Here is a 20163-nt window from a genome sequence, read left to right as displayed (position 1 = left end):
CTTTTTAAGCCGGTTTATTGCAATAGTTGATTGCATCTGTGTGAAATATCTTACAAAATGGTTGTTTGGGAAGCTTCCTAAAGCTTGCTCTAAAGAGTCTGGTTTATGCCAAAGAGTTGACCCATTTGTAATTCATCTATTTGTATTAAACTAACTTAAGCTCAAACTGTTCCGTGTGTCCACACTAGCCATTCTTGTTACCCACACAGTCCAGGGCACCCCAACTTTACCCTTCTGTGGGCTCAAGGCGCAACCCAGTTAATTTAGGCACCCTCACCCTTTCCCAATTCCTAGGCACCTATCCTTACCCAGTTCCTAGAGCTCAGGGCCACCCATAGAGCTCAGGGCATAACCTGGTTAATTTAAGTACCCACCCTAAGGCTTAGAGTGGGTTTGCAGAGCCTTATACTGGTGAAAGAGCCTTAGAGTAATATCCTTAACCTCTATTTATTAACAGTTACCAAACAGAATACACACACTAAGCATACAATGCTCATCACTCCCAATAAGGCAGATGAACTTTTCTTAGTGGCCAGTCAGGGATCAGGTCATCCGGGGCCCCTCCATCTTCTGCACGATATAGCTGACAGGCTGTTGAAGTCTGGCAGCTCTGATCTTGGACTATGTCCTGGAGTTAATTTCCAAAGAACTTCCTTTTGGACCCCCGTTTATATAGTTAAACTTGAGTCCTGCTTAGCTGTACCGTAATCAAAGTGCTACAAAACAGTATTTTCCACCAATCCTAGCCCATTACGAAACAGTTCTTTAACCAATCAGACCCCACCACCTTAACTGATATAAATCTTGCAAAATTAGTTATGTAACAGACAGAAACCATACAGCTAAACAATAGAGAAGTGGGGACCATAAAGGCAAAACAATAAAGAAATATAGATTTCACAGTCACATCTGTTGATGAGTGATTCCTTGCCAGACAGAATGCTATCAAACAAAGTTTTCTTTAACCATCTTAAGATCTGTTTCTTTATCTGGTGATGGTCGACACTTACAATAGGAGCGCCTTCTTAACAGCCCGATGTTACATTGTTTTGATGCGATTTACATGGAATGTGGGGATGTGACTTTCTGCTTCTTAGCTCATGGCTGCTGCTGTCCTAATGTGGCTGGAGAAAAAGGCCTCAGACCTTACATGCTGCAAAGTTTTGCCCCACGTCTCCACATTTGCGCTGCCCTAAATAATGTTGGTCTCAGTGACTCTGGATTCTGGATTTCTGGTTCTGCTTCTAAAAGCAGTGTACTCTGGAACCTGGGGATTCTGCAAGACCACCAGTGCATTGTGGGTCAGTAGCAGAAGGAGGATAAGTTTCAACTTGTCTTCAGCCACAGTACTATTAAACTAGTACAGTCTGAACCTGTTACACCTGCTGAAGAAAGTCTGTTCTAACTGACTATTAGATCCTTTGTTGACCATTTGGAGTGCGTTGGTATGTGGACACAACGCGTTCTATAACTACTCTAGAGACTTCAACTGGTTTAATTTCTCCGGTGTAGACCAGGTTGTGGCAATAAAACCCATACATATTCTCTGATCTCCTGTAGAAGCAAGTTCCACAGTTACAGACCTTCCACTGAAAATGCCTTAATGTCCTAGAGCGTCACAAGTTCAAACCTGAGCTTTGTCAGCCTAAGACCCCACTGTGAGCGTAGCAGATGTGGTGGGACAGGAGAGAGATATAGAGGTGGTTCCTGAGAGGAAATGGCCGTATCCCATTCAGTTCTTGAAGTTAAGGAAATAAGACCTTTAAGTGGCCCCATAGTTTGATTGATAACTGTGTCAAATGTTCCTGCTCAGAAGACAGACCACTGCCTGCTGCACCAAGAGCAGCTTCTGGGTGGGCCTTAGTATCAGCCAAAGTTAGGGTATATTGTAATATAATATATTAAATATAATAAATCAACCATGACATTTTCTGGTAATATATATTGGTACAAATATTAATATTAATCTCCTTAGTGTTTCATTCTTTACTTAATGCTAAGATATGCCTTGAGTTTATCTTTTTTTTTTTTATACTAAAGTTAAGAGGATCTGTCATCAGTTAGCAGAACACGGTAGTACACAGTAGATCTGTCATCAATTAGCATTACACAGTAGATTGTAGAAAAATCAAGACCACAGGCTTTGGGGAACAGTTTGTAATTGAACTGGTTTAAGCAGAGACAGTTTAGCATGTCCACATTAGTCATAGAATCATAAGACTGGAAGGGACCTTGAGAGGTCATCTAGTCCAGTCCCCTGCACTCATGGCAGGACTAAGTATGCTGAATGGTTTTTCCCCCATATTCACCCTCGTGCTATCCACATGATGTTGCAATGAGCTCTGGGTGAAAAAGTAGAGGAAATCATTTCAGATATTACACAGTAAAAATGCATCAAAATAGAACAGACAGATCCCAGAAGGTTATGGTGGGCACATGATCCCTCAAATACAGCAAGCCAAAAGGATCAGTTCTCTTCAAGATATATGTGAAAACTGGTTGAAGAAAGCTTGAGGCAAACAGCACTGTGTTAAAATGCACTAGAGAACATTTGGACACCAGCAACGTCTACATGGACCAACTAATGCTCAGCATGTTATTGTGCTTTAGAAATCACACCCTGTAGAGCGCAGCACCCCACTGTGTAGACAGGCCTAAGAGTGGGGACCAATTGAGCACCTCTTAGCAACAAAATACTTGTTCAACTAAAACACTTAAATGATTCACCCTTTTCTGTTTTGCATGATTTTAAAGATATCACAACATTCTGGCCCTGGATTGTTATTTGCGTGACTTGGCTTTGTTTACATGTGAAATGTTTTGGATTAGATTTAGAAGAAAGTCCAGGAAAAAGAGACATTGGGGTCACAGTGAGTAATGCAGTAAAAGCAGTGTGTGTGATCAAACAACAAGCAAAGTCTGTGAAACAAGTAAATATAATGTAGAGATTTAAAAGATGAATTGTGCCAAATGTCAGCCCTAATTACATCTGAATTAGAATATTGTGGATTGTTCTGTTTATTGAATAAGGGAAGACTATTATTGAAATTGGAAAAAATGTGATGGAAAAGCTCCTGAAATGATTCAGGGTTTGGAGATTAAGGCGGGAAGAATATCTAGTCAGATTACTTTGGGGAGGAAAGACGTACTGAGAATGCAGAGGCTCATGGAAAGAAAATAGTAAATGGATACCAGTAAAGTTTCTAAAGTGGAAACAGATCTGAAAATAAGGAGGTCATAGTTTGAAGATGGAGAGGAGGAGAAGCAATTCAGGCAGAATGTATTCAATGTGAAGGTTACTTCAGTATAATTGTGCAGTCTCAAGGTTCATCATATGACACATGGCTTCAGATGCTGTCACAGTCATGCTAGAAATCTGTCATTTCCGTCTGTAACCATCTTCTCAAGTGGTTTAAAATGTCAATTCAGCAGGGGAATTCTTTGATTATACTTTTTTTAAAGATTGGTGGTTCTTGAGAAATATGTACATTTATATAAAAAGCAGAAGCATAATATAATAATACTGTGGACAACACTATCATTTTACCTGTCACTCAGGCCTGTAACCTGGGTATCATCTTTGCTTTGAACGTCTTTCTAAGTCCTCATTTCCAGGCTGTGTCTAAGTCTTGAAGATTCTTTCTGTGTAACATCTCTAAAATATGACCTTTCGATTGATTGATCCATCCAGCTAAAACCTTTGTCCAGGCTCTCATCTCGTGTCCTGATTACTGTGACATCCTTTTCTCTGGCTGTCACAAATACAATCTTATCCATTCAGAATGCTACTGCAAAGATCATTTTCCTAGCCCATCACTTTGACCATGGCACCCCTTTCCTTGCATCCCTTCAGTGGCTCTCTCTTCTCTGTCATATCAAACATAAGTTACTTGTCATTACTTTCAAGGCCATTCACGACCTATCTCCACCCAATCTATTATCTCTCATTCACTAATGAAAAGTCGACTACCTCCTCTGAGCCACCCATGATGCCAGTCTCCATCGCCCACTTGTTAAATTTTCAAGCAAGCACTGTTGTGCTTTCTCCCATCCTGCCTCTCATGCTTGTGAGAAGCTCCCCATGAATATTCACTAAACTAACTCATTATCCTCTTTCAAACCTCTCCTTAAAACTTTACTTTGCTCTAGGGCAGTGGTTCCCAAACTTGTTCCGCTGCTTGTGCAGGGAAACACCCTGGTGGGCCGGGCCGGTTTGTTTACCTGCCGCATCTGCAGGTTCAGCCAGTCGCGGCTCCCAGTGGCCGTGGTTTGCTGCTGCAGGCCAATGGGAGCTGCTGGAAGCGGCAGCCAGTACGTCCCTCGGCCCGCGCCGCTTCCAGCAGCTCCCATTGGCCTGGAGCAGCGAACCGCAGCCACTGGGAGCCGCGATTGGCCGAACCTGTGGACGCAGCAGGTAGACAAACTGTCCCGGCCCACCAGGGTGTTTTCCTGCACAAGCAGTGGAGCAAGTTTGGGAACCAGTGCTCTAGGGCCTACAAAAAGCTTGACTGCGGTTAGACAGCTGGTGTGCTGTTATGCTGATAAATATTATTGTCTCATTGTTTCCTTGTGCTTCCCCCCCGCCTGTTGATATCCACCTGTTTGTCTCTTGTCTTGTAATTAGATTGTGAGCTCTTTGGGGAAGGGATTGTCTCTTTGTTCTGTGTTTGTACAGCGCCTAGCACAATGGAGGCCTTGGTCCATGACTGAGATTCCTAGGTTCTATAATAATACAAATAATAAATAATAGACTAAGGGCTAGATCCACAAAGGGGACTTAGTCTCAGCATTGCAATGTCTAACATTTAAGTCTCTTGCCACCTAATGGAATTCATTCTCAAGTTAGGCAGCTAGGCTCCCTATACAAAGCATGGGGAGAGTTAGAAGCCTAAGAATGGGAGTCACAAAGGCCACTGTGTGGACAAGGAGCTGTTTAAACTAGCCTGTAGGAAATACTGAGGGGAGAGATGTGTCCTAAGCCCCAGCCCTCAAAGGGACTTAGGCGCTTAATACTGGGCCAGAAGGAGGTGCCTCATGTACTCGGGATTCACAGCCATGAACCCTCTCCTGGAGTTAGGAGCCTAAGCCAAGTCATCCTCTTTCTCACAAAAAATGGAGGAGGTGGTAATAGTGGCCTTCTATTCAATATCCCAGTGGCTAGAGCGCTCACCCAGGATACGGGAGACCCCGATTCAAATCCCCACTCTGTCTAATTTGTATCAGGGATTTGAACCCAGGTCTCCACCCTCTCAGATGAGTTCCTAACTACTGGTTTCTGAGGTGGGAATCTATCCTGTTGAAACTGTTCCACTTTGTATGAAATAGTTAGATATTCACTGGACCAGGGACTGGAACCATCAGGTGAGTGCCCTAACCATTGGGCGAGAGAGCTGTTCTCTCTCTGTTTAAGTATTTCCTACAAATTGGAACAGCTTCAAAAGCAAGAAAGAGTGACCCACCCCAGAACACCCTAAAGCCCAGTGGTTAGGCGCACACCTAGGAAGGGAAAGAGATCTTGCTCCACATCAGGCGGAGTAGGAACTTGAACCCTGGTCTCCTAGATCTTGGGTGAATTCTCTAACTTCTGACTATGAGGGTGCCGCTGTTGCCATCACCACCTCTTTTTCCTGGGCTGCGTTTTTGGTGGATGGGTGGGGGCAATCTGATAGGCGGCTTCTGAGGATGCCTACCGGATTGGGCCTTGCAGGTGAGATAGGTAGAGGAACACCTACTTTGTGGATCCTGGTGGAGTATAGTCACCAAGCTGTTTGGCGTCATCAGGAGACGTTACCAGAGGAAACTTAGGTGCCTACTGGGTTAAGCAGCAATTTAGTGGGTGTTTTGAGGATCTAAATTTTGGGCTTAGGTACCTAAAGTGGGAGTTAGGTGCCTAGATCCCTTTGTGGATCCAGCCCTAAATGACAAATTTCTGGAGCGGTGCAGCAATGGGTTTTAAGTAACAAGCACTTAAAGCAGTTTATGGTGCAATTTATGCTGCTGCATAAACACTAGAAATAATAGTCAGTGATGGCCTGATTTCTCAGAGCTGCTGAGCACTCACAGCTTGCACTGAGTTCTGTGGGGGCTACAGGTACTAAGCATCTCTGAAAATCAGGCTATTCTCATATTCATGTTCGTCCCTAATGAATTTTGATCCTAGAAAACATAGGCCCAGATCTTCAGCTGGTTTAAATGAACATAGACCCAGGACAATAGTCACATCCAAATATCCTCTTTTTCTCTGCTCTCCCTGCTACCAAATATGCACTTATTCCCAGGGGGCCACTTCCAGCTGGGAGCATCTCTAAATAGACAGGTTTCAGAGTAGCACGCATGTTAGTCTGTATTCGCAAAAAGAAAAGGCGTACTTGGGGCACCTTAGAGACTAACCAATTTATCTGAGCATAAGCTTTCGTGAGCTACCATCGGATGCATCCGATGAAGTGAGCTGTAGCTCACGAAAGCTTATGCTCAGATAAATTTGTTAGTCTCAAAGGTGCCCCAAGTACACCTTTTCTTTTTTCTAAGTAGACAATATCCCTCATGAAGGGGAAAAAAAAATCAGTGGGCCAGTTTCAAACTGGGAGTAATTCTTCAAAGGGGGCACAAAAGAAGTCTTCAAGTAAAATGACAAGCTACTTCTCAAAGAGAATTTATTATCCTTCAGGGTCATTGTTCCTATAAGTCCCTGTATCTTGAGGTTTTGGTAATGGGCAACTTGGCATCTCTGAACAGGGGGCCACAGTCATGTACACAGTTTTTTTAAAAGCAAGGGAATACACGAGTAATGTCACAAACTAGATTTGGGGGTTAAATTGGTGGTACAGCCCTATATTAGATTTCTTTGCCTTTATCCCCTGTACTAAACAGAAGGCTTTGATGAATCATATGGTCTTCCACTGACCATAAATCTCATATTGTAAAGTTAGAAGTGCATAAGACGTTACGTTGTCCTGCTTGTCTCTGGTAGCTCTCCAGGTGGATAACCTCAGGGTCCTGGGAAACATTTGCCCTCTCAATAAAACAGGTCCTAATGTGCAAGACTGTTTGTGAACTATAGTTGAATGCATAATGGCTGCTCTGTTTAGCCAGTGGTCATTACGCTACCATTACTTTGAAATGCGCTTTGAGGAACTGAGTGTGTGAAAGGCATTCTATAAATTCTGTCCAAAGCAGATGTGGTGAACTACCTAAATGAAAACAATACTTTTTGAAATCTTGGGAGAAAAATGCGATAATTTAATTTGAAAATATGAACAGTCATTTGAAATTTAAAAAGGAGGTGTGAGTGCGTGTATGCATATAGTATTAAAAATACAGTTCTCAGCAGGCAAAGGAGGCCTAGTGTTGCAGAACTGAAAACACTGATTCCTTCTTTTTAACAAAGAATCTTGTATATTGGCAGTGGTGAAACTTGTAGCGGCAAGAACCTAAAAATATAGTTTTAATATGTCCAAGTATAAAAAGCAAAACAAGAAAAATAACTTGCTTTTATATCCTCCGTGTGGGCCACAGTGAAGGTACCATGCTTGTCTATTGGGAACAATGAATTAATTGCTAAGCAGTATAATAAAAGATTTAGTAGCATGTTACCCGAAAAAATTGGAAGGTTCCAATCATCCATGGCCTCATATAAAAATAAACATGAGGAACTGTGGTTATAAACGTCTGCCTCCCCTATCCCCCAAAAAAGAGTTGTCGTTTCAGAAGAGCTGAAAACAGCAAAGCAGGAAGAGCTATCCATTTACACTGGGAGATGTATCCAATCCAGACAAAAATTATATTAAACTGGAGTTAAGATGGAGACTATATATAAGTATATCAATGGTTGTACAATGTATCGGCATACTGTAGTTATCAAAAAACTACTACTAAAAACACAAGAAATTCAGAGTTAAGGCTAAACATCAAAGAAACAAGGTGGGTGAGGTAATATCTTTTATTGGACCAACTTCTGTTGGTGAGAGAGACAAGCTTTCGAGCTACACCTGAAGAAGAGCTCTTGTGTCGCTTGGAAGCTTGTCTCTCTCACCAAGAGAAGCTGGTCCAATAAAAGATATTACCTCATTCATAATCTCTCTTAATTCTTGGGACCATCATGGCTACAATAACCCTGCAGACATAAAAGAAACACACATTTGAATGTTATAGAAATGCATATGAAGACATTGTTAGGAGACCGGGTCAGAGGCGGTCAAGCCTAGCGGTCAGAGTCCAAATGCCAGAGCCCTGGCTCAAGACAAGGCCAGAACCAGGGTCGAAGGTCAGAACTGGAGTCAGAAGCCAAATGACAGAGCCAATGCTAAAGACCGAGTCAGAATTAGGAATCAGAGCTGAGGATCAAAACTGGATTACCAGGTGTCAGGGAAGAACATAAGAATGGCCATACTGGGTCAGACCAAAGGTCCATCCAGCTCAGTATCCTGTCTACTGACAGTGGCCAATGCCAGGTTTCCCAGAGGGAGTGAACCTAACAGGTAATGATCAAGTGATCTCTCTCCTTCCATCCATCTCCACCCTCTGACAAACAGAGACTAGGGACACCATTCCTTACCCATCCTGGCTAATAGCCATTAATGGACTTAACCTCCATGAATTTATCCAGTTCTCTTTTAAACCCTGTTATAGTTCTAGCCTTCACAACCTCCTCAGGCAAGAAATTCCACAGGTTGACTGTGCGCTATGTGAAGAAGAACTTCCTTGTATTTGTTTTAAACCTGCTGCCCATTAATTTCATGTGGTGGCCCCTAGTTCTTATATTATGGGAACAAGTAAATAACTTTTCCTTATTCACTTTCTCCACACCACTCATGATTTTATATACCTCTGTCATATCCCCCCTTAGTCTCCTCTTTTCCAAGCTGAAAAGTCCTAGCCTCTTTAATCTCTCCTCATATGGGACCCGTTCCAAACCCCTAATCATCTTAGTTGCCCTTCTCTGAACGTTTTCTAATGCCAATATATATTTTATGAGATGAGACGCAGACATCTGTACGCAGTATTCAAGAGGTGGGCATACCATGGATTTATATAAGGGCAATAAGATATTCTCCGTCTTATTCTCTATCCCTTTTTTAATGATTCCTAACATCCCGTTTGCTTTTTTGACTGTTGCTGCACACTGCGTGAACGTCTTCAGAGAACTATCCATGGTGACTCCAAGATCTCTTTCCTGATTAGTTGTAGCTAAATTAGCCCCCATCATATTGTATGTATAGTTAGGGTTATTTTTTTCAATGTGCATTACTTTACATTTATCCACATTAAATTTCATTTGCCATTTTGTTGCCCAATCACTTAGTTTTGTGAGATCTTTTTGAAGTTCTTCACAGTCTGCTTTGGTCTTAACTATCTTGAGCAGTGTAGTATCATCTGCAAACTTTGCCACCTCACTGTTTACCCCTTTCTCCAGATTTATGAATAAGTTGAATAGGATTGGTCCTAGGACTGACCCTTGGGGAACACCACTAGTTACCCCTCTCCATTCTGAAAATTTACCATTTATTCCTACCCTTTGTTCCCTGTCTTTTAACCAGTTCTCAATCCATGAAAGGATCTTCCCTCTTATCCCATGACAACTTAATTTACATAAGAGCCTGTGGTGAGGGACCTTGTCAAAGGCTTTCTGGAAATCTAAGTACACTATGTCTACTGGATCCCCGTTGTCCACATGTTTGTTGACCCCTTCAAAGAACTCTAATAGATTAGTAAGACATGATTTCCCTTTACAGAAACCATGTTGATTTTTGCCCAACAATTTATGATGTTCTATGTGTCTGACAATTTTATTCTTTACTATTGTTTCAACTAATTTGCCCGGTACTGACGTTAGACTTACCGGCCTGTAATTGCTGGGATCACCTCTAGAGCCCTTCTTAAATATTGGCGTTACATTAGCTATCTTCCAGTCATTGGGTACAGAAGTGGATTTAAAGGACAGGTTACAAACCATAGTTAATAGTTCTGCAATTTCACGTTTGAGTTCTTTCAGAACTCTTGCGTGCATGCCATCTGGTCCCAGTGACTTGTTACTGTTAAATTTCTCAATTAATTCCAAAACCACCTCTAGTGACACTTCAATCTGTGACAATTCCTCAGATTTGTCATCTACGAAAGACAGCTCAGGTTTGGGACTCTCCCTAACATCCTCAGCTGTGAAGGAATTCATTTAGCAAAGAATTCATTTAGTTTCGCTGGAGTGACTTTATCATCTTTAAGTGCTCCTTTTGTATCTCGATCATCCAGGGGCCCCGCTGGTTGTTTAGTAGTCTTCCTGCTTCTGATGTACTTAAAAAACATTTTATTATCTTTTGAGTTTTTGGCTAGCTGTTCTTCAAACTCCTTTTTGGCTTTTCTTATTACATTTAATTTGGCAGTGTTTATGCTCCTTTCTATTTACCTCACTAGGATTTGACTTCCACTTTTTAAGAGATGCCTTTTTATCTCTCACTGCTTCTTTTAACACTTTAACACATAAATAGTGTGGCACTGATCCTGAACATGCTATGTTCAAATACAGCTGTCTGACCAGTTACCAAAACATCAAATATGACTACAGCTATGACATCCAAGAGTGCTATATGACCCATTTTGCCATCAGATGGATTAAATGATGTGTTGCTACAATAAAAATGTTATTAAAGTAAGTTTTAGTTAAGAGAATACTTTACCATTTCATTTTACAGTTTGTTACAAAATTAGATTTTGCTTTAAGATAACGTTCTCTGAATATTAGGATATATGTCACAATAGTGAAAGACTAAGAGCTAAATATATACAGCTTGACTGCGTGATCATTAATACCCTGATCCTCCATATAGGCAGCCCACTGGGCTGACATAGAGCCCCACTGATGTCGATGAGGTCTGCCTATGAACAGCCCCATTAAAGGATCAGAGTGTAAGGTGGTTCATGATAACCATTCAAGAGTATTTGAAAGTACAAATAATTTCTCCCTTCTCAGTGTTAAGTCTAAGGTAGTATAACAAGTAGTAATGGAGTAAAACTAAGACAAGAGCATTAAGACTATTGGCAGGAACAGGTCTGGTTCTGAGGTAAGAGCAGGGCTGGGACAGGATGGGAAGAAGACTAGATGCAGGGCACAATCTGGGCTGGAGCTGTAGAGGAGCAGGGTTTGGTGAGAGGTAAGCACAGGAAAGCAGGGAGGGCGTGGGTGTATTTAAGAACTGGCCTGTTAGCTTCCTGAGCTAATCAGGCAGGGCAGTCCATCAGGCAGCCTAGGTGACTCATTAGGGTGTCAGGAATACTGCAGCTGCAGGGCCTTACTCCTGACAGGCATCCACTGCCTGATGACCGTAGTAGGTTAGCAGGAGCCAGGGACTTACTAAGGATTACAGCAGCTCTTGCAAATATTAAAAAGTCCATGAGGAGGAGGCAGATGGGACTGAAACAAGGATTAAAATCTGGAACTTGTGGGATCAAGAGTAGAGGGCAGATGAGTCAAGGTACTTAGCTGGGAAATGTGAAAATCTGAAGAATCCCTTGATATTGGACAAGAATGCAGCAACAGGCGAAGAACTCAGGCTGTGAGGGTTTTTTTGTATATATAAATCACCATGACAGACCTCCCTAGTGATAGATTCACATTTTCAACAGTTTGCATAGGAAAGGGCTAAAGACACTCACATGTATATTTTTACACTGTATATATATGCGCATGTATATATAGAGAGAAAGTATGTGTACACACACACACAAAATAAATGAGTGTGTATATGAGAGAAAGAAAGAGAGTTGCAGTCTGCATCAGTCATTTGACCCCTTTGAAAGTTTGCTGTACCTGCGCAGGGGTGGCAGGTTTGTAGAAATTTTGGTGGTGCCCACAACCCACCCACCCAAACTCCGCCCCTCCACCTGCCTAAGGCTCTGGAAGGGAGTTTGGGTGGGGGAGGAGGTCTGGGGTGCAGGCTCTGGGATGGAGTTTGGGTGCTGGGTGTAGGCTCCGGGCTGGGGCAGGGGGTGGGGGTGCAGGAGGGGATGAGGGGTGCAGGCTCTGGGAGGGAGTTTGGGGGTGCAGGGGTAAGGGCTGTGGGGCGGAGGATGAGAGGTTTGTGGTGTGGGAGGGGGCTCAGGGCTGGGGCAGAGGATTAGGGTGCAGGGGATGAGGGCTGGGGATGAGGGGCTTGGGGTGTGGGAGGGGCTCAGGGCTAGGGCAGAAGGGCAGGATAAGAATAGGGGGCACTAGGACCCTGCGGCAGCAGTTGATGCGGGGAGCCAGCAGAGCAGAGTCAGCGTGAGCTGCAGGCTCCGGGGTGGGGGAGGTGAGCAGGGGCAGCAAGTGGGGGCCGGGGGACATTCAGGGGAGGGGCGGCAGGCGGGGCCGGGGGAGAGACCTGGCCCAAACATTGGTGGAGCCGGGCCCTGAATATTGCTGGAGCCCAGGCACCACAAGTGTATATAACTCGCCGCCCCACAGGCCATTTTGATGTTTGAAACACTCCTGTATCATCTTAAATGTGCTTTTCCCAATCTCACAAACTGTTCACCCTTACTAGGTCTTGCCAAGATACTTCAAATAAACCTAATTTGAAATTTCTGTGACAAGTTGGTTTGTAGATATGGCATGGGAGTACAAAAGTACCAAATTTTAAGGGGAAATTACCTTTATTGAGTATTTGGGATTGGGGAGGAATCAAGATTTTTCGGCAAAAATAAGTTTCAAACTCAACCATAGAGAGGCTGTCTCTTTTCCATTATCCTGCCATGGGAAGAGAGCTAGAAATCTTGGTAAACCACCATGGTTGTATGATTGGAGCAGAGAAGGAGGGCATGGGTTATATTCTGTTTGTGGAGAAATTGATACCAAAGGCATTAGATATTGATTTGGTTGGGGATTCCCTTTGCACTGAATGTGACTGTTTGAATTTCAGTAAAGGGCCCAGCCAGAATAGCTAATCCTTGGGGCACCATAATTTACTCTCACAGACTAACAACTGAAACATGCTGCTTAAAAACAGACTATATGTTAAGGATCTAAATTTATAAAACAACAGAAGATTAACACCTTCTATATTCTCCTTTTCTTTTTTTTACCTCTCTCTCATACATTATAATCTACATGGTTTTTAAGTTATTGCCAAAAGGCTTGACTTTTTCTATTGCTTACATTCTTCACAGTCCAAAAAAGTATATGGGGAGATGACCTGGATATTTGCATTTTTTTGATTGGGGGCATACTTGTGTGGTAATTTTTATACATATTAATAAACTATCCTACCTCTATGTATTGAGTTTAACATGTTATGATGAAACTGATGATTAGTTTATTACTAAGCAGTCATGGCAGCATCCTCTCAAATGTAATAGGGTGACCAGACATTCCGACGTTATCGGGACCGTTCCTATATTAGGGGCTTTGTCTTATATATGCAATATACCTAATGCCCTGGGGAGAAAAAAAAATGGTCATCCCGATTTTTCATACTTGCTATCCGGTCACCCTAAATGTTTGAACATAGTTGTCAGTGCAATAAAAATGTGATTGATTGCAGCAATCTTCAAAGTGTGGGCCATGTTGGTGCACCAAGGACTAGTTACGGACGTGTAGGAGAAATATAAATTGAGATGGTAGCACATGCCAGGATTGAAGGGAGGTGCAATTAGTTTCATTTTCCTGAAGGGAGGCTCGGCTTTCAAAAATTTGGGATATGCTGCTGCTAACTGTGCTAAAATGAAACCAAATTAAGTGGTGAAATTTGGTTTTCAAGGTTGGACAAAGAGCCAGTCAGGATATAAAACTTTACATAACTGATGATCAATATAAATTGAACCTCAAGTCCTTTGTCGAAGACATACCTCTGCAACACAAATCCTAGAAATAGCTGAAATATGAGTTTTCAGTCATTTTGATAATTTTTTAAATAAAGTGTCATTAGAACATGCAGCATTATGAACGGTCAACTGCATGTTTTTCGTTTTGGTGGCATTGATAATTAGAAGCCTTGAAAAATCATGGCTCATTTCCAGAGGAAGACATTAGAAATATGTGAGACTGTAAAACGCCCTGTCTTGTGACATACAGTAACAATCCAGAAAATTGCAAGTGGGTGACTGCAGTGATTTATTGAAATATCTAAGGAGGAAAGGAATATTATGAAATTATATTTAAACTGATGACTACTGCAGTCATGCTTATTATGTACGAAGTGCCAGCGGTAGTTATTAAATTGGGAACAGGCAGCAGGTTAGTTTATATAACTAAATATATTGTCCACAAGAGATTTTACTCTAATTGGCCACCATTGTGTGTGATTGGGTCTCTCTCGTAGTGTACTTGAGGGTGTCTCATGGACCTGTACAGGAATTATATAGCTATAACCAGAAGTTATGAGAGTGGTTCTCAAAACATGGTAACATCAATGCTGTCCATTTAATGAATATTAGAGTATAGTTTTGGACCCTGATGGCCAAACTCTGAACTGATGAAACAAGCCTTGTAGCCCCATTGACTTCAGTGAAGTCATACCTGACGGATAGCAGTCTAGAATTTGGCCCCAATAGCACAAAGTTATATTCTGGTTTGCTGGTGCACCAATTTTGCAATGTTGCCATGGTGTGTCAACTCCCAGTGATGCACAGTTGGGGCTTTATCACCAAACACACGTTAAGTATCCATTGTGCTGAGTGTTTCATGCATAAGGAAATAGCTGAGAGATGGGAGGTAAAAATAAAGATTTTTATCTTTCTCCCATATTTTTATTTGCAGTTAAAGAAAAACATTCAGAAATTAGCTGCAAAACACCCGCAGATTAAGGCTAGCAAACCTCTCTGCCCAACAACCTCTTCTCCCTTTCCTGTTCTCAACAACCTCCCTTTCCTCTTTGTCCCCTTTCTCAGCTGCCTCTCTTTACTTTTTCTATATCTAATCCCTCAGATCTTTCTCTCCGTTGCTAAATTCCCTGAAGCTGATGGACAAAAGAGACATCTAAACAGGAAGAGAAGGGAGCGAGGGGGTGGAGGGGGGGAGAAAGCGGTGGATGAGCCCATGACCTTAAATGTCCTTTAGGGAGCAGTTTATGGCCCACAGAACATATGGAACTCACATTTGATTGTAAAAATATATTAGAAGCATTTAACCAATGTGTGTTTTTCAGTAGAAAGTCAAAGTTGAAAATGGCAATTGGTCCTACCTACTCAGCTAGAGCCAATCTTCAACCTAGGAGTGAACAACTGGGTCTCTTGCCAACAAACTGCTTTCCTGGTCTCCAGAAGGAGATCAAGGCCTTCCCATCCTCACAGCTACAAATGAATCAATATGATTGTTCATCCTTGGAAGATCAGAGATCCAGTGAATTTCTAAAATGCCTTAATGGAGAAAGCTGTGCAGGACCAGTGATCCTCTACTCCCACAATAGTCAGTGATCTCCTTTACCTCCACATTGCGCCTATGCATGCCAGGTTGACAGCCCTGGAATCTGAGCTCTTCCTCCATAAAGCAGGGTCACAGTCAACAGCAGTGCAAGCTTTTCTTCCCTGCCAATGTGCTACAACCCTCACCTGGAGGGACCTGTTTCTATTCAGTGTTTGGTTTCTTTGTTGGTATTGCCAGCAAAAATTCCAGTAGTTGTGCTTTTTGCAGTGTGGTCTCTTTTCTCTGGATAGAACAACTCAATTCACATAGGCCATTAAACAGGCTCCAAGCTATTACCAATCTCTTCTTTCAAGTAGTTTTTAGAGCAGCCACATTTTGGTTTCTTTCTCTAATTTCTTTTCTTAGCAGCAGAGGCAGATGCAGGAAAGATTGCCCAACCTTTAGCTCTGGGTGTGTTGCAACTGTCTGAAAAGATTGCCCAATGTATTAGTCTTGTTTTTCTCTAAGGAAAGAGAGAAATATGCACGGCTATTTTGGAGATGATTTTTAAAAGGGATAATTTGTGGTGTGAATAAGGAACTCAATCTGTCTTTGAAATACTGAATAAAATTCCCTAGGATATGACAGAACCTGAGAGAAGTATTTATACCTTTTGGCTGAGAGAAATGTGAAAAGACTAGAACTATTTTTTTTCCTAACTGTAGCGAGAGTGCCTGTGCAGTTACTTCTGCGTTTAGCCCTGAAAATCATTTCTGAATGCCATTGAATGAACAGTCATAAATTTGTAAACCTGTTATACTTCTGAACCAAGATTGTGGCAGTCTCTTGATGCGAGGATTGTGTGTTTTCCAATTCTGTATTAAGAGCCAATGGCTATGGCTACACTGGCACTTTACAGCGCTGCAACTTTCTCACTCAGGGGTGTGAACCCCCCCCGCCCCCCCCCCCCGAGCGCAGCAAGTTACAGCGCTGCAAAGCGCCAGTGTAAACAGTGCCCCAGCGCTCTAAGCTAATCCCCTCTTGGAGGTGGAGTACCAGGAGCGCTGGGAGAGCTCTCCCCGAGCGCTGGAGTGCGACCACACTCTCACTTCAAAGCGCTGCCGTGGGAGCGCTTTGAAGTTTCGAGTGTAGCCATACTCTTAGACCAGACATTCTGGGGGGGTGCAGTGGCATGAAATTTAAGAGGTGTGGGATATAATGTGATATTTCTTCCTGTTACCAAGAGTATTCTGGCAAGAGTGTACAGGCTGTCCAATACGTGCCTTTCAAGACTCTGATAAATGATTAGGTGGATAGTTTAGCCTATTGTTGCCAGTGAGAGCACATATTCAAGGGACTTATACAGCTAACGTATTTATGCCTTAATCCGGCCTGATAGTATAATATCATTTGACATTTCTTGCATATGTTTTCTATCAGTTTCAAATATTTCTCTTTATTCCACCATGTCATTATAGACAACTAACCAAAATAAAGAGGAGCAGGAGTTTATTCACCCATAAACTATATTTTAAAATGTTCTGTATTTTGTTCCAGTTCTTTGATTGAATAACACAGTGATCCTGAAATTAAGTGATTGCTTCACTGTCTTAGTCTGCAGAATTTTCTTTTAGAAAATTTCCTTTGCAGCGTTACCTTGGCGGTTGAAGAAACCACGGCTTTTAATTTTGCAAATACTAGTACAAAACACCTGATGTGTGCATGCCTATGCTTTGGTGCATGTGAACCCCAAACTTGTGTGTGTGAATCAGGTGTTTTCACCCCTACTTCTTTGTGTGCATCATGTACAGACTTTTAAAAATGTAGCTTTATCTGAATTGATACTGGCTTTGTGAGATGGAAATGTGTACATGGGCAGGGAGAAGTAACACACAGGTGGCAATTTTCAGGAGAAATGCTTCAATGACTAGATCATCATATTTTAGAGCTGATATTTTGTATAAATACAAAAATACCTTTGGATAATGGATTATATTTAATGGCCAAAACCTAATCATTTATGACCTTCAAAAGAATTTGGTTGGCCAGGTTTTGCCTTTAGGCATGGCCTTGTGTAAGCTGTTCACCTGTATACTGCCCTAGGAGGAGCCCAAAGTTCTTTCCCTGCTCCCCACTTATTTCCAAGTGAGAGTAACCTGCCGTACTATAGTAGTAGCAGATTACTACCTTTGCCCCCATGATGCCTCAACTCTACTGGCTGTAGTGTGTGTGGGGGGGGGGCTGGGGGTGGACCCAAGACTGTATCACCCCTCCACTCCTCACCCACATGTACAGGGGAGGGGGAACTACCAGGCATGCAGCCCCTTCTCTTCCACTCCATGCCTGGAACTGGGAGGAGGGGAGGGAAGGGTATATCGACATATAGGGTTAGGGCAGGATCTGGCCCTAAAGCATTAGGTATGTTTCTCATATTTTCTTGATAATTGGATAATTGAGTTCCAAAGAAGAGTCAGAGACGCATCCTCTTAGACACAGTATATTCACAGCATACAAACTTCCACACAGAATAGAAGCCAAATCTCTGTTGACCCACACTGTACCCATAAAAGTGTGGGCCTCGCACCAATGCTTCCACACTAAGGATATTACTGGTAAGGTGGAAGTGCTTTGTCAGAGCTGTATGAAGAAGGCTGCCATGGGCTCTACTTCCCCCTCCCCCTCCCCGTTTTACTTGTGCGATCACTGAAAAAGAAAAAGTAACTAGTTCAACGATTTGTAGTTGTGGACATTCTGTGGCTATTAATTTTACGTAATATCTTTTGTTAATAGAGAAACATGCGTGAGCACATATTAGCATGATAAAAACAAACTGCAACACACGGGGCATCCCACATCTCATCGCATGCTTGTTTGTTTTCTTGTCTTAGGATAAAGAAGCCCAGAAAGATTTAGAAGCTTTACTTCTAATGTTGCAGCTGTGACGAAAAGCACTTTTAGCTCTTCATGCCGTGATGATATTGTAGAAGAACCATAGAAACTAGTCACTGGGGGTCTTATCCAAAGCTCGTGGAAGCTAGTGGAAAGACTACTTTTGACTTCAGTCATTTTTGGATCAGGCCCTGTAAGTGGATGGCAATTCGGATATGAAATTGATGCATTCTATCTTTTTGATTCATAGCTTTATTTTTAATTTTTGGATCTACAGTTTGTTTTAAATTATTCTTGCTGGAAGTATAATCTCTCATTATAAAGTCCACTGCTGGCAATGGACACCACATAGGCAAGAACACCAAATGCATTAACTGTGTTCTTGGAATGATTAATCAACTAAACTGCAATGCTAGCACAGAATTATATGGAGCAATTTCTTTGTTTCTACATTAAATTATGTTTCTACGAATTTATCTATATAAATGTATGTGAAGGTACATCATAAACCTATGTATGTGTGTTCCTCTGCTTTTACTCACAAGAAATGTGTAAGACTGATGGAAGTTAAGGAAAAAGGGATAGTCTTAAAAAAACTATTTTGACTTTAGCCTATTTTTAATTTTAGATGGAAATGTGAACACTTTATAAATCATGTTTTAAAGTCATATTTTATGTTACTTGAAGGGAAAATATTAAAAATTGGACCAATGAAATGTAATAGTGTGGTTAAATCTGTTAGAATTGTGATACTTGAGCCCCACCAGGTAAATGAATCCTGGTCATTTAATAGCCTGTTGCGTTATTGTCAGTCTGGCTTTGAGAGCCCCTTCCCCCATGTGTAACATTTGTTGATCTTTCATGTCATTTGTGTAATGTGGCTTATGTATACATATGTAATAACTGAGACCTGTTTCTTCTGCTTAATCAAACCAAGAGTTTATGGAACAGTAGGAGTTTAAATGTTAGAGGAAAGGCAGAGAAATCATTTTGTTTGCTCAGGGCCTGATCCAAAACCCACTGAAGTCAGTGAAAAAACTCCAACTGCCCTTAATGAATTATGGGTCATGATCTTAATCTGGATTAAAGTATGTGGCCAGAACAAGAAAATGTTCCCATAAATGAAACCTAAAAACAGGTGAATATATAAGCAAGAGCCAGTGAATATATGAGCAAGAGCAAGCATCATTTCAGACAAAGGGCCATATATTTTCCTTTATGTTTAAAACATCCAGGAGAGGAGCACTCACCTCCCTCGTTTCATGCAATGTTGTTATAGCCATGTTCGTCCGAGGATATCAGGGAGACAAGGTGGGTGAGGTAACATCTTTTATTGGACCAACTTCTGTGGGTGAAAGACCTGAAGGAGAGCTCTGTGTATCTCAAAAGCTTGTCTCTTTCACCAGCAGAAGTTCGACCAGTGAAAGATATTACCTCACCCACCTTGGTTCCCTAGTTTCATCACCTTTAGGGAGCTACTGATTGACTTCATTAACTTCTTGGAACCTTTAGGCAGCGTGGAAGAGACCGAGCCACTACCAATATATAGCTGTGACCTCTGCTTATCATGCTGACTAGTATTATTGTTTTCTCATGCTCTCCCAAGCTGCTTGGATCTCTGTCTCTTTTGTTATGCTTAGATTGTAAGCTCTCTGGGGCAATGATTTTTTTTGTACCGTGTTGTATAGGGCTGAGTGCAGTGCTTTACTGCAATAAAAGTAATACTCTCAGATATTGCTTGCTGATCTTCATCCTAGTCATGGATCAGGATTACATTGTAGCAGGCACGTACATTCACATAGTAAGAGACAGTCCCTGCCTCAAAGAGCTTACTGTCTCAATCATGTTTTGTAATATTAATTTAGTAGGTCGTATATCAACAGTAAGTATGTCATAATGAAAATTTTACATTTAGAAAGCTACCATCTTTCATTCTGCAGAATCCCAAAGTTCTTTACCAAGCT

General features: G+C 41.9%; 1 protein-coding gene across 3 annotated transcripts in view; it reads left to right on the top strand.

Annotated features, from left to right (window-relative positions):
* RMDN2 (regulator of microtubule dynamics 2) overlaps nt 1–19929 on the top strand; it is a 71753-nt gene extending 51824 nt beyond the window's left edge. For all 3 annotated transcript variants that reach the window (XM_037895440.2, XM_043543424.1, XM_037895441.2), the window contains exon 11: nt 18199–19929. In XM_037895440.2, coding sequence (XP_037751368.1) covers nt 18199–18252 — 54 coding nt within the window. In that variant the 3' untranslated portion in view covers nt 18253–19929. The remainder of the gene's footprint in view (nt 1–18198) is intronic.
* Nucleotides 19930–20163: the final 234 nt, after the last annotated feature.

Source organism: Chelonia mydas, chromosome 3 (genome assembly GCF_015237465.2).
Source record: "Chelonia mydas isolate rCheMyd1 chromosome 3, rCheMyd1.pri.v2, whole genome shotgun sequence".
Lineage (NCBI taxonomy): Eukaryota > Metazoa > Chordata > Testudines > Cheloniidae > Chelonia > Chelonia mydas.
Note: the sequence above shows the minus strand (reverse complement) of the source record. Positions and strands in the feature narration are given on the sequence as shown.